We start from the raw sequence: 12,107 nt of genomic DNA on the forward strand, positions 1-12,107 counted from the left end.
TCTTGTTGAGTTCCTCACACACCTCTCTGTCATTCTCTGTATACCTGTCCTCGCCTGTTCGAAGTTTCAATACCTGTTCTTTCACTGTTGTTTTCCTTCTGATGTGACTGTGGAGTAGCTTTGGTTCGGTCTTGGCTTTGTTTGCTATATCATTTTCAAAATTTTTCTCTGCTTCTCTTCTCACCCTGACGTACTGATTCCTGGTTCTCTGGTATCTCTCTCTGCTTTCTGGTGTTCTGTTATTCCGGAAGTTCCTCCACACCTTTTTGTTCAGTTTCTTCGCTTCCATACATGCCCTATTGTACCATGGATTCTTCTGTTGCTTCTCGGATTTTTCCCTTTGGGCCGGGATGAACCTGTTTACTGCCTCCTGACACTTTTGGGTAACATAGTCCATCATACCCTGTACAGACCTGTCTCTGAGATCTGTGTCCCAAGGTATTTCACTTAGGAAACTTCTCATCTGTTCATAATTCCCCTTTCGGTATGCCAGCCTTTTGATTCCTAGTTCTTTTTGAGGGGAAATAAGTCCTAGCTCTACCAGGTACTCAAAGTTCAATACACTGTGGTCACTCATTCCCAAGGGCGCTTCCATCTTAACTTCCCTTATATCCCACTCATTAAGGGTAAATATCAAATCGAGCATTGCTGGTTCATCTTCTCCTCTCATTCTTGTTGGTTCTTTGATGTGCTGGCTTAGAAAGTTTCTTGTTGCCACGTCCAGCAGCTTAGCTCTCCATGTTTCTGGTCCTCCATGCGGGTCTCTGTTCTTCCAATCTATCTTCCCATGGTTGAAGTCTCCCATAATTAGTAGTCCAGATCCATTCCTGCTAGCAACAGAAGCTGCTCTTTCTATTATGTTAATGGTGGCCATGTTGTTTCTATCATATTCATGTCTAGGTCTTCTGTCATTTGGTGGTGGATTATATATGACTACGACTATAATTTTTTTCCCTCCATTTGTTACAGTACCTGCTATGTAGTCATTGAAACTTTCACAGCCCTGAATATCCATCTCCTCAAAATCCCAGCCTTTTCTTACCAGCATAGCTACACCACCCCACCTCTTCCTTCCCTCTCTTTCCTCATAACATAATATTCCTGTGGGAACACTGCATTTGTTATCGTTTTCGTGATCTTTGTTTCTGTGAGGGCTATTATGTCTGGGTTTTCCTCTAGTACCAGTTCTCCAAGCTCATTTCCTTTATTTGTAATTCCATCTATGTTAGTGTACATCGCTTTGAGGCTCACTTTCTTTTGTCCCTTCTCAAATCGCCTCCTTGGTGAGTGTTCTTCTGGTGGGGGAGGCTGTTCCATGGGTGTGAGGACCCGTGAGGTGGATAACAGAGTCTCAGAGGATACTGGGATGAGGGGCGGGGGATCCAGTGAAGGGGGAGGGACAGGGAGGGTATGGGGTGAAAGGGGAGGGAGGATGGGAAGGAAAGGGGGGGAGGGGTAGAAGGGTGGGGATTGGGTGTGGGGGAAGGGAGATTTGGCTGAACATTTGAGTGGGGGCAGGGAGGGTTTGGGGTAGGGGGGTTTTCTATGCAGAGGAGGGGGGCGGGGTTGTCCTCCTTCTGGTGTTACTGGGTAGCTGGTTGTTGGTTCCCCCCTCGCCTCTGGGGGTGTTGTGTTGGGAGCTGTGACTTCCTGGTTTTCCCCTCTCGCCCTGCGCCTCTTCCTTGCTTCTGCCGCCACGGCTCTCTCCTCCCTTGTCATGTCTCTCTGGAGGAATACATTTTTTAATTATCCCACGTTTTTCAGGGAGCTCTTCCTTGATAGGATCTTCTCCTTTGTGTTCTCGTTTGCAAACACTATCTTTATCATTCGGTCTCGGTCTTTGTTGTACCAGCCTAGCCTGAAAACCTTCTCAATGCTATGCTCAGCCCCTTCCATGTCTAGTGCCTTTTGTACTTCATTCACTGCTGCTTTGTCCTTGTCATTCCACTCTGTCCTATTAGATCCTTCCTGCTCTTTAATACCCACAGCAACCACTGATCTGTTCCTTTCCAGCAGTTGGCTAGTGGAGCGTGCCGCCTCCTGTGAGGTGGCTGCTTTCATGGCCACCTCCATCACTGCAGTCATTACTTCAGAGTTATTTTTTTTTAGTATTTCCGGTAAAAAAAAATAACTCTGAAGTAATGACTGCAGTGATGGAGGTGGCCATGAAAGCAGCCACCTCACAGGAGGCGGCACGCTCCACTAGCCAACTGCTGGAAAGGACACACACACACACAGTGTGTGTGTGTGTGTGTGTGTGTGTGTGTGTGTGTGTGTGTGTGTGTGTGTGTGTGTGTGTGTGTGTGTGTGTGTGTGTGTGTGTGTGTGTGTGTGTTTGTGCATGCCTTTGCATACCTGGTACCTTAACCACTCGACCCCACCATGACAGTGCAAAAGTCGTTGGTAGCCGAGGCAATATCCACAACGGCCCGACAGCACTTGGCGGTAAGCTTGGGCATAGATATTTCATCGAATAACCTCACTTTGTGTTACCATGTGAGCAACACAAGTGCGAACAAGCTTGAATGGTTCCTGTTCTGCTATGAACCTTGGCATACCAGGTACGCCAAGGTGCATAGTGCTCCTGGCCGTCTGGGTTCGAATCCTTCTGGGGTGTGGAGTTTTCAGTTGCATATTGGCTTGAGGACCATTCAAGCATGTTCATATTTGTGTTGTTCACATGGCCCCACAAAGTGAGATGATTCGGTGAAATATCTATGCCCAAGCTTACCACCAAGTGCTGTTAGGTCGTTGGGGATATATCCTCAGCTACCAATGACTTTTGTACTGTCGACTGAAGATTTCCTCCTAGACCAGCAATAACACTAGAGTAGTCATCATGTGGGTTATGCAGTAAATGTTGACTCCGGGTCACTACGTCCAGTACTCCAGGCCAAAACTCCAATATGTTGAAACCGGTAGAACCCTCTCCTACGTCCCCAATGTAGATCTACCGGGGAATTACACTGTACCAACTGCAACAGTCTAATATATTAATAATATAGCGTAGGAAATTATACCTAAGGAAATGAGAGAGGCTTTCTGGGATTTTCAGTAAATTATGCCTCTTATCTCGGTTGAAATTCTAATGTTAGGAGCTCACAACAAAAGAAATGATTTTTAGATACAACCGGGACGCGTCCTTGGAGAATGCAACAGCTCGATATGTAGCAATTCGTTTGACGGCACGACTCTGCTGTGCAATTTGCACCTCTGAGTGAGACAATTCTGCGGTTATAAGCACAAATATGGCGTCAATCTGGAGAGCACAGTGATGCATCCGTCTCTCGTACCATGAGCTCAGGAACTCCGCCCCATGGCGGGGCGCTCCTCCCCCTCTCATCAGCTGTTAGTCACTGCACACATTTTCGGTGCAAATTCAAACCTTGTCCTTTCCTGACATTCTCACTCCCTAAGATTCTAACTCCCCAACACTCTCTCTCACTAATATTTACACTCGCTAACATTATACCGGGGGGGTCGGAAAATGAATGATGAAATGAAAAGAATAATAAAGTAATGGGTGGATGTTAGGGGCGAGGGAGGAAGAGAAAGGATGAGGGAGGTAAGAGGAAGGAGTATGGGAGTAGCGAGGAGTGGTCAGGTAGAGAGGTAGGAGGGAGGAGAAAGGAAGGAGTGGTCAGGGGAAAGGGAAAGTTAGAGAGATGAAGAGAATAGGAACACTGAGGGAAGTAGAAGGTACATAGTTAGAAGTAGTAGTTGAAGAAAGTAGCTGCCACCATCCATTCTAAACTTAGTACAAATTAGTCAAGGAATGGAACTTGTCTGTACTTTAAGCTGTTATTAACTGTTAGGAATGTATCAAAGACATCTGCTGTAAGCATATACCCATAATCTTTAAACCGGTAAGATCAGAGTGCTCCAAACTCTAGTTTGCAATATATCAGAAAAATCCAAGATCTATGGAACACAATTAAAGTCAGATTAAAAAGTAAGTTAATCAAGTACTTATTTAATACTAGCTGTACCCGGCCACACATTGCTGTGGCTCAGCAACGCATGTGCGTTACTTAGCCACAGCAACCTTTCCCTGTCTCCCAGTCCTCCCCACCATTCCCCCTCCCTCGTTCCCTCGCCCTTCCAACAATTCCTCACTCCCCCATCCCCGCGTCCTCTCAACCAGTTCCCACTCCCCTGTCCCCTCGTCCTCCCCACCATCCCCTACTCATCTGTCCCCTTGTCCCCCCTTCCCCACCATTCACCATTCCCCTGTCCGAATGGTGACAGGCGACTGGCGACTACTCCGTTGTGAACCCTGGCTGGAATATTTCCCGTCCTCCCTCCTTAATTATCACTCCCTAACATTCTCCCTACCTAATTATCACTCTCTAACATTCTCCCTCCCTAATTATCATTCCCTAACATTCTCCCTCCCTATCATTCTCACTCCTAAATAGTCTCACTTCCTAACATTCTCCTTCCTAAACATTTTCACTCCCAAAACATTCTCACTCTCCCAACATTCTCCCTCACTAACATTCTAACTCCCAAACTTTCTGCCTCCCTAACATTCTCCCTCCTGTTACTAACCCGACCCCATCGTCGGAGCATGGAGCAGCGACGTCAACGCCATCTGTGAGTCCGCTCCCGAAACCCCCACAAAATTGACGGCGCCAACTGGCGGTGGCAGAATGATACCTGCAAGAGACTCTAGATTCCTGCCCCGGTCAGCCCGTTGAGTCGCTGTAGCTGACTTTTGGTGAGGTGGCGCCTCGAAATAAGCGCCATCTGTTATGATATCAGTTGCATGTCAATGTCAGAGTCCGTAAGTGGCATGTCCTAGTTTCACAAGTACCGGCCAGTTTACTGATGACGTGTCAGAGGCGACGTTGTTGTTGTTGTTGATTTAGGGGCGACGACGGTCGTGGGATCGGATGCGCCCTGGCGTACCCGTGATGGGTGAATCGCGAAGCCAAATCGCAAAACAAGTGACGCCAAACACTATAAACTAATAGCCATATAAACGCACAGACGGGCAGATGATTGGGGAGCCCCAAGAGTCCCTCAGAGTGACAAGCACCGGCCCCGCCCCACACAGAGAACAACAGGTAGCAAAACCAAAACTCGGCCCCCAACTAAAATGCAAAAAGTCATCCAGTGTCCTTCGGCAGAGTAGAAGCCAGCCGCCCACCACGACTGAGGGCACACCAGGAACCAACCAAGACCCGCCAACCCCCGGCACCTCTCGGCCAAGCCGGCCCCCGAACACCGTCACCCGCCGGGAGAACCAGCCAAACACACACACACACAAAAAAATCTATCAACAATCCCGTGACCCAAGGCGATATGTGCGCCAGGCGTCGCACAATTGGACTGGTGAAAAGGGATGCCAAACGGCAGTAACAAAGCCAAAACGCGGAAACAGGACGTGAAGTGGCGGCTCCCAGGCGGAGGTGTTCAGACATCCGCTCGTCGTCAAGGTTGAACCATGAGTCCACAGAGGCGACGTAGGGCTGCAGTGGTACGAAGACAATAAGTCTACCCATTATATCTCTACTCCATTCTGCTTTACGTGAGCAGTGAGCTGCCGCCGAAGAGGAACTGAGTAGTTTTTGCTGTCTGCCTGTGAAGTGGCAGTGACAGAATTCGGCATATGCCGGGACTGGCTAGAGGAAGAGACGACCGACAGTGAGGTGCTACGGAGGAGTGTAACTAGCTAGTTGCAAGAAGCTCATGCCAGGGGTTTGCTACCCTTGTATTTGTTCGTGTAGAGGCCCAGCAGCGCGAGGCTGATATTCTCTGCCAGCACCAGGCTGGAGAGTGATTGTGGGCATTCACAAGGAGCACCTAGTGATACTGTAGATAGTCTGGCCCATGGTTAGGGTAGACTCGTTGGTGTTTCCCAGTACTGGTTGAGGACGGTACTGTGTGTTGAGCTAACACGGAAGTTGACAAGGCTGCATTGCATGAGCATCGTGGAGCGCTTAGTATCCTATGAGAGCGACACATGTGTATATATCAGTGTAGTAATACTTCGTTTATAATTCTATTTAAGGTGATGGGAAAGTGATAATATGTGAATATATTGATAAAGGATGAACTGTCATATTCCTTTCAACTCCCCCCTTGTTTTTTTTACTTGCATTACCAAGCTCACTCCTTGAAAGCCACTACTGACTTGGGTCGGATACTTTGGTTCCTCCAGCAAAGAACCCGGTTGCGACCCATAGTGGCCGTAACACTCCCAAACATTCTGCCTACCAAACATTTTCACTCCCAAATCATTCTCACTCCTTAACGTTCTCCCTACATAACATGCTCCCACACTAATATTCTCACTACATTCTCTCTCCTCAATATTCTCATTCCCTAACATTCTCTTTCCTGGCATTCTCTCTCCCGAACATTCTCACTCCCTAAGATTCTCACTCCCCAACATTCTCACTTCCTAGCATTCTCTTTCCTAACGTTCTCTTTCCTAAAATTCTCCCTCCCTAACATTTTCATTCCCAGCATTCTCACTTGGTTATTCTCAATGTTCCTCTTGGTTATCTGTGCTGTGTTCCTGTTGGTTATCTGCACTGTGTTCCTCTTGGTTATCTGTGCTGTGTTCCTCTTGGTTATCTGCACTGTGTTCCTCTTGGTTATCTGCACTGTGTTCCTCTTGGTTATCTGCACTGTGTTCCTCTTGGTTATCTGTGCTGTGTTCCTCTTGGTTATCTGCACTATGTTCCTCTTGGTTATCTGCACTGTGTTCCTCCTGGTTATCTGCACTGTGTTCCTCTTGGTTATATGCGCTGTGTTCCTCTTGGTTATCTGCACTGTGTTCCTCCTGGTTATCTGTACTGTGTTCCTCTTGGTTATCTGTGCTGTGTTCCTCTTGGTTATCTGTGCTGTGTTCCTCTTGGTTATCTGTGCTGTGTTCCACTTGGTTATCTGTGCTGTGTTCCTGTTGGTTATCTGCACTGTGTTCCTCTTGGTTATCTGCGCTGTGTTCCTCCTGGTTATCTGCACTGTGTTCCTCCTGGTTATCTGCACTGTGTTCCTCCTGGTTATCTGCACTGTGTTCCTCCTGGTTATCTGCACTGTGTTCCTCCTGGTTATCTGCACTGTGTTCCTCCTGGTTATCTGTACTGTGTTCCTCTTGGTTATCTGTGCTGTGTTCCTCTTGGTTATCTGTGCTGTGTTCCTCTTGGTTATCTGTGCTGTGTTCCTCTTGGTTATCTGTGCTGTGTTCCTCTTGGTTATCTGTGTTGTGTTCCTCTTATTTTGTGTGTGCCGTGTTCTACTTGGTTATATGTGCTGTGTTTCTCTTGGTTATCTATGCTGTGTTCCTTTTGTTTTTTTTTGTGCTGTTCGTCTTGTTATCTGTGCCGTTCCTCTTGGTTATCTGTGCAGTGTTTCTCTTGGATATTTATGCTGCGTTCCTCTTGGTCATCTGTGTAGGGTTCCTCTTGGTTATCTGTGTTGTGTTTCTTTACGTTATCTGAGAAACACAGACGACAGATATAGACAATAGACATCAATTATACATCAGCGATGCATTATATATATATCTCTAAATGATGGAATATCTGTATTTCTGTCTATTGTATACACCTAGTTGCATTCACCTATATTGTGCTTGCAGGGGTGAAGCTCTGCTCTTTCGGCCCGCCTCTCAACTGTCAATCAATCAACTATTACTAACTACTAACTAGCTTTTTTCCACACACACACACACACACACGGGCCGGTGGCCGAGCGGACAGCACGCTGGACATGTGATCCTGTGGTCCCGGGTTCGATCCCGGGCGCCGGCGAGAAACAATGGGCAGTGCTTCTTTCACCTTAATGCGCCTGTTACCTAGCAGTAAATAGGTACCTGGGAGTTAGTCAGCTGTCACGGGCTGCTTCCTGGTGTGTGTGTGTGTGTGTGTGTGTGTGTGTGTGTGTGTGTGTGTGTGTGTGTGTGTGTGTGTTGTATTAAAAAAAAGTAGTTAGTAACAGTTGATTGACAGTTGAGAGGCGGGCCGAAAGAGCAGAGCTCAACCCCCGCAAACACAACTAGATGAATACAGACACACACACACACACTTTGCTTGCCACTCTCCATACTGGAGTCACTGGAGACGGGAGACCTACCAGAAATATGGAAGACGGCTAATTTAGTCCCAATATATAAAAAGGTGACAGACTACAGGCCAGTGTCCTTGACTTCTATACCATGCAAGGTGATGGAGAAGATCGTGAGAAAAAACCTAGTAACACATCTGGAGAGAAGGGACTTCGTGACAAATCGCCAACATAGGTTCAGGGAAGGTAAATCTTGCCTTATTGGCTTAATATAATTCTACGACCAGGTGACAAAGATTAAGCAAGAAAGAGAAGGATGAGGGGACTGCATTTTCTTGGACTGTCGGAAAACTTTTGACACAGTACCCCATAAGAGACTGGTACATAAGTTTTGAGAGAGAAGCAACAGTGACTGGTAAGGTGATTCAGTGGATAAGGGAGTACCTAGGCAAAAGGAAGCAGACAGTTAAAGTGTGGGGTGAGACCTCAGTTTGGCGTGAAGTCACCAGTGGAGTCCTAGAGGGCTCTGTACTCGGTCCAATCCTGTTTCTGATATACGTAAATGATCTCCTGGAGGGTATAGACTCCTTCCTCTCAATGTTTGCTGACGATGCCAAAATTATGAGAAGGACAGAGGAGGAATGCTTGAGGCTTCAAGAAGACCTAGACAAACTGAATGAATGGTTGAACATTTGGTTGTTAGAATTTAACCCAAACAAATGTAATGTAAAAAAGATAGTTGTAAGAAGCAGGAGGCCAGATACAAGGTATCATTTGGGAGATGAAATTCTTCAAAGAGTCAGAGAGAGAGAGAAAGAAAGACTTGGGGGTTGATATCACGCCAGACCTGTCCCTCTGCAGAAGTACGTATAAAGAGGATAACATCAGCGGCATATTCCAGGTTGGCGAACATATGAACGGCATTTAGAAACTTGTATAAGGAATCGTTCATAACTTTGTATACCACTGTTATGAAAAAGTTACTTGTTATGGGGGGTATGAGGTATTACTGAGAGGGCCAATAGCTAGAATCAAGATGTAACAAAAACAGTGGGGTAGATAGGCCCAGCCCCCAAGGAACATAGGTTCCTGCTAATGCTTCAAGGCTTTAGACTACAGGTCTGCTGTCTAGTATACAATCATCTACACCACTTCAACAGGATTAATGGATACACCTCAGAAAACAACTTATTTATTAAACCCTCTAACAACCCCCCATATACATTACTATAATTATAACACTTTACCACACTATCTTACGTTAACTACCTTGGTCCACATAGGCAGGATACAAGGCTTACACTTGGGCAAAACTAGGGTAAAGTCTACTTGAATATAGGCACATGAAAGGCTTGAAGCATCCTGGGGTAGCTAAGCCCCACGTGGTACCCTAGTCACAACACAATACACTTAGGGATGCCCAAAACACTGGCTTAGAATACTCAATAACTACAACTTTTGCCAGAGACCGGTTACACAGGGTTATACTTACCTTAGAGAATCACTGTAGACTAAGGTAAGGGAAAGTGAGAAGGAGGAAGAGAATGGAGACAGAGCCACAAAGGAAAGATGTTGCCACAAGCACAGCCAGACCAGAGGAGGAGGAACCAGCACTTAGTCCTTGAGCTCTCTCATGGTGTTGTTGCCGGGAAGCTACCTAATTGATCGTGCAGCTTCAAACAATACAAGTCTTCACCGGCCTTCGTTACTAGTTACTTTAATTGTTCTAAGAATAGCTGATAACTAGTTCATTATTATATTTAATCAACAACGAGCTCAGAGACTGAATGTTCTGTGAGAAACAAGATTCATCTTACGTTTGGCAAGGGCGACGGGAATAAGGCATACCCCCGGTTTTAAGGAGCCATAATATAAATGTTATTGTAATTAAATATCCTTCTCACATGATCCAATTCTATGAATGTATAGTAATTATTTAGAGTTCACTTTGACCTCTTGTTTCCAACTAAGGAACCCAGGGTCGTAACAACCACATACGTCAGACCAATCCCGGAGTATGCAGCTCCAACATGGAGTCCATATTTAGTCAAGCATAAGACTAAACTGAAGAAGGTTCAAAGGTTTGCCACCAGACTTGTACCCGAGCTGAGAGGTATGAGCTATGAGGAGAGACTACAGGAATTAAACCTCACGTCGCTGGAAGACAGAAGGGTTAGGGGGACATGATCACCACATACAAGATTCTCAAAGGAATTAATAGGGTAGATAAGAACATGCTATTTAACACAAGCACAGGCACTAGGGGACTCAGGTGGAAATTGAGTGCCCAAATGAGCCACAGAGATATTAGAAAGAACTTTTTTAGTGTCAGAGTGGTTGACAAATGGAAAGCATTAGGAAGTGATGTGGTGGAGGCAGCCTTCATATTCAGTTTTAAGTGTCAATATAATAGAACCTATACACATAGGAACCTATACACAGTTGATTGACAGTTGAGAGGCGGGACCAAAGAGCCAGAGATCAACCCCCTTAAGCACAAATAGGTGAGTACACACATATCACCCAAATCCTCCCTCTCCCCCTTACCCCGAGTATCCTATACCTTCCCATCCCCTGGTTTTCTTCCTGTCACAAGCAGGCCCAGGCAAGAATTAGGTCCTCCATCCCCACCCCTGCCTCCATGCAAACCCCTGTTAACTACACCACAAGAGGGCAGGCCCTCACCTCAAGCAATCCCTGCCCCCAACCCCAAGTACTACTTCTACCCCCCCCCCCTCAGGACTTCTTCCTGTCCCAAACAGACCAAGGCAAGACTTAAGCCTTTTGTTTTCCACCTCACCTCCTCCTGAACCACTGGCAACTTCTCTACAGGAGGAGGAGGACCCTACCCAAGTAGAAATGCCCATGGATCAACTTCCTACACTTATAGGGAGGGAGGGTGAAAATGGATATAGGAAAGTAAGCTTCAAGGTAATGTACTCAAACATCGATTCGATTACCAATAAAGCAAGCGAATTGACGGAAAGGGTGCAGGAAAAAACCCAGATGCAATAGGATTCATGGAAACAAAATTATCAGGAGTCATAACAGACGCTCTGTTTCCAAAGGACTACTATATAGTAAGGAAAGTTAGGGAAGGAAGAGGAGGTGGAGGAGTGGCCCAGCTGATAAGGAAGGACTGGAGCTTTGATGAGATGGAAATTCCGGGCTCTGACGGTTTCAGAGATTACATAACAGGAACAATGACAATGGGTGGACCGAGGATAATAGTGGCAGTCATTTACAACCTTCCATTAAATGGCAGAAGACCCAGGCATATGATGTTGTTGATGATGTTGTGTGATAGGAACAGCATGGCAACCAATAATATAATAGAGAGAGCAGCTTCAGTTGCCTGCAGGAATGGCTCCAGAGTCTTAATCATGAACAATTTCAACCATGGAAAGATAGACTGGAAGAATAAGGACCCACATGAAGGTGCAAAAACATGGAGAGCTAAACTCTTGGAAGTAGCAACAAAGAACTTTCTGAGCCAGCATGTCAGGGAACCCACTAGAATGAGAGGCAATGGCAAAGCAGCTACATTCGAATTGATATTCACCTTTAATAAGTCAGAAATAAGAAAAGTCAAATTTGTAGCCCCCATAGAAATGAGTGACCACAGTATATTGACATTTGAGTATCTGGTGGAGGCGGATATTCTATCCAAGGATGGGATTGGAAGGGAAAAGACTGTATTACTGAAGAGGAAAATATGAAGATGAGGAACTTCCTAAAGGGGAATATCATGGAAAACAGAACTCAGAGAGAAGAATATACAGGATATGATGGACTATGTCATACAGAAATACCAGGAAGCTGCAGATAGATTTATCCCGGTCTAAAAGGAGAAAAGCGAAGAGCAACAGAAGAATCCATGGTTCAACCAGGAATGTTAGGTAGCGAAGCAAGTGAGTAAAAGAAAATGGAGAAAGTACAGGAATAACAGAACACCAGAGAGCAGGGAGAGATACCAGAGGGCAAGAAATAAGTACCTCAGAGTGAGAGAGAGAAGTAGAGAGACAGTATGAAAATGACTACGCGAGTAAAGCTAAGACCCGACCAAAGCGGCTCCACAGCCACATCAGGAG

At 46.0% G+C, this 12,107-nt stretch overlaps 1 protein-coding gene across 1 annotated transcript; it reads right to left on the reverse strand.

Moving 5' to 3' along the window:
• Positions 1–2,743: 2,743 nt before the first annotated feature.
• On the reverse strand, positions 2,744–10,883 carry LOC138357820 (ring-infected erythrocyte surface antigen-like). Its single transcript, XM_069314997.1, has 4 exons — positions 10,817–10,883; positions 6,640–7,224; positions 3,104–3,228; positions 2,744–2,950 (listed from the first exon to the last, which is right to left on the reverse strand). Exons 1-4 carry the CDS (start codon positions 10,881–10,883, stop codon positions 2,744–2,746), a joined length of 984 nt encoding a protein of 327 aa, XP_069171098.1.
• Positions 10,884–12,107: the final 1,224 nt, after the last annotated feature.

The sequence above is a fragment of the Procambarus clarkii genome, chromosome 80 (genome assembly GCF_040958095.1).
Source record: "Procambarus clarkii isolate CNS0578487 chromosome 80, FALCON_Pclarkii_2.0, whole genome shotgun sequence".
In the NCBI taxonomy this organism is placed as follows: domain Eukaryota; kingdom Metazoa; phylum Arthropoda; class Malacostraca; order Decapoda; family Cambaridae; genus Procambarus; species Procambarus clarkii.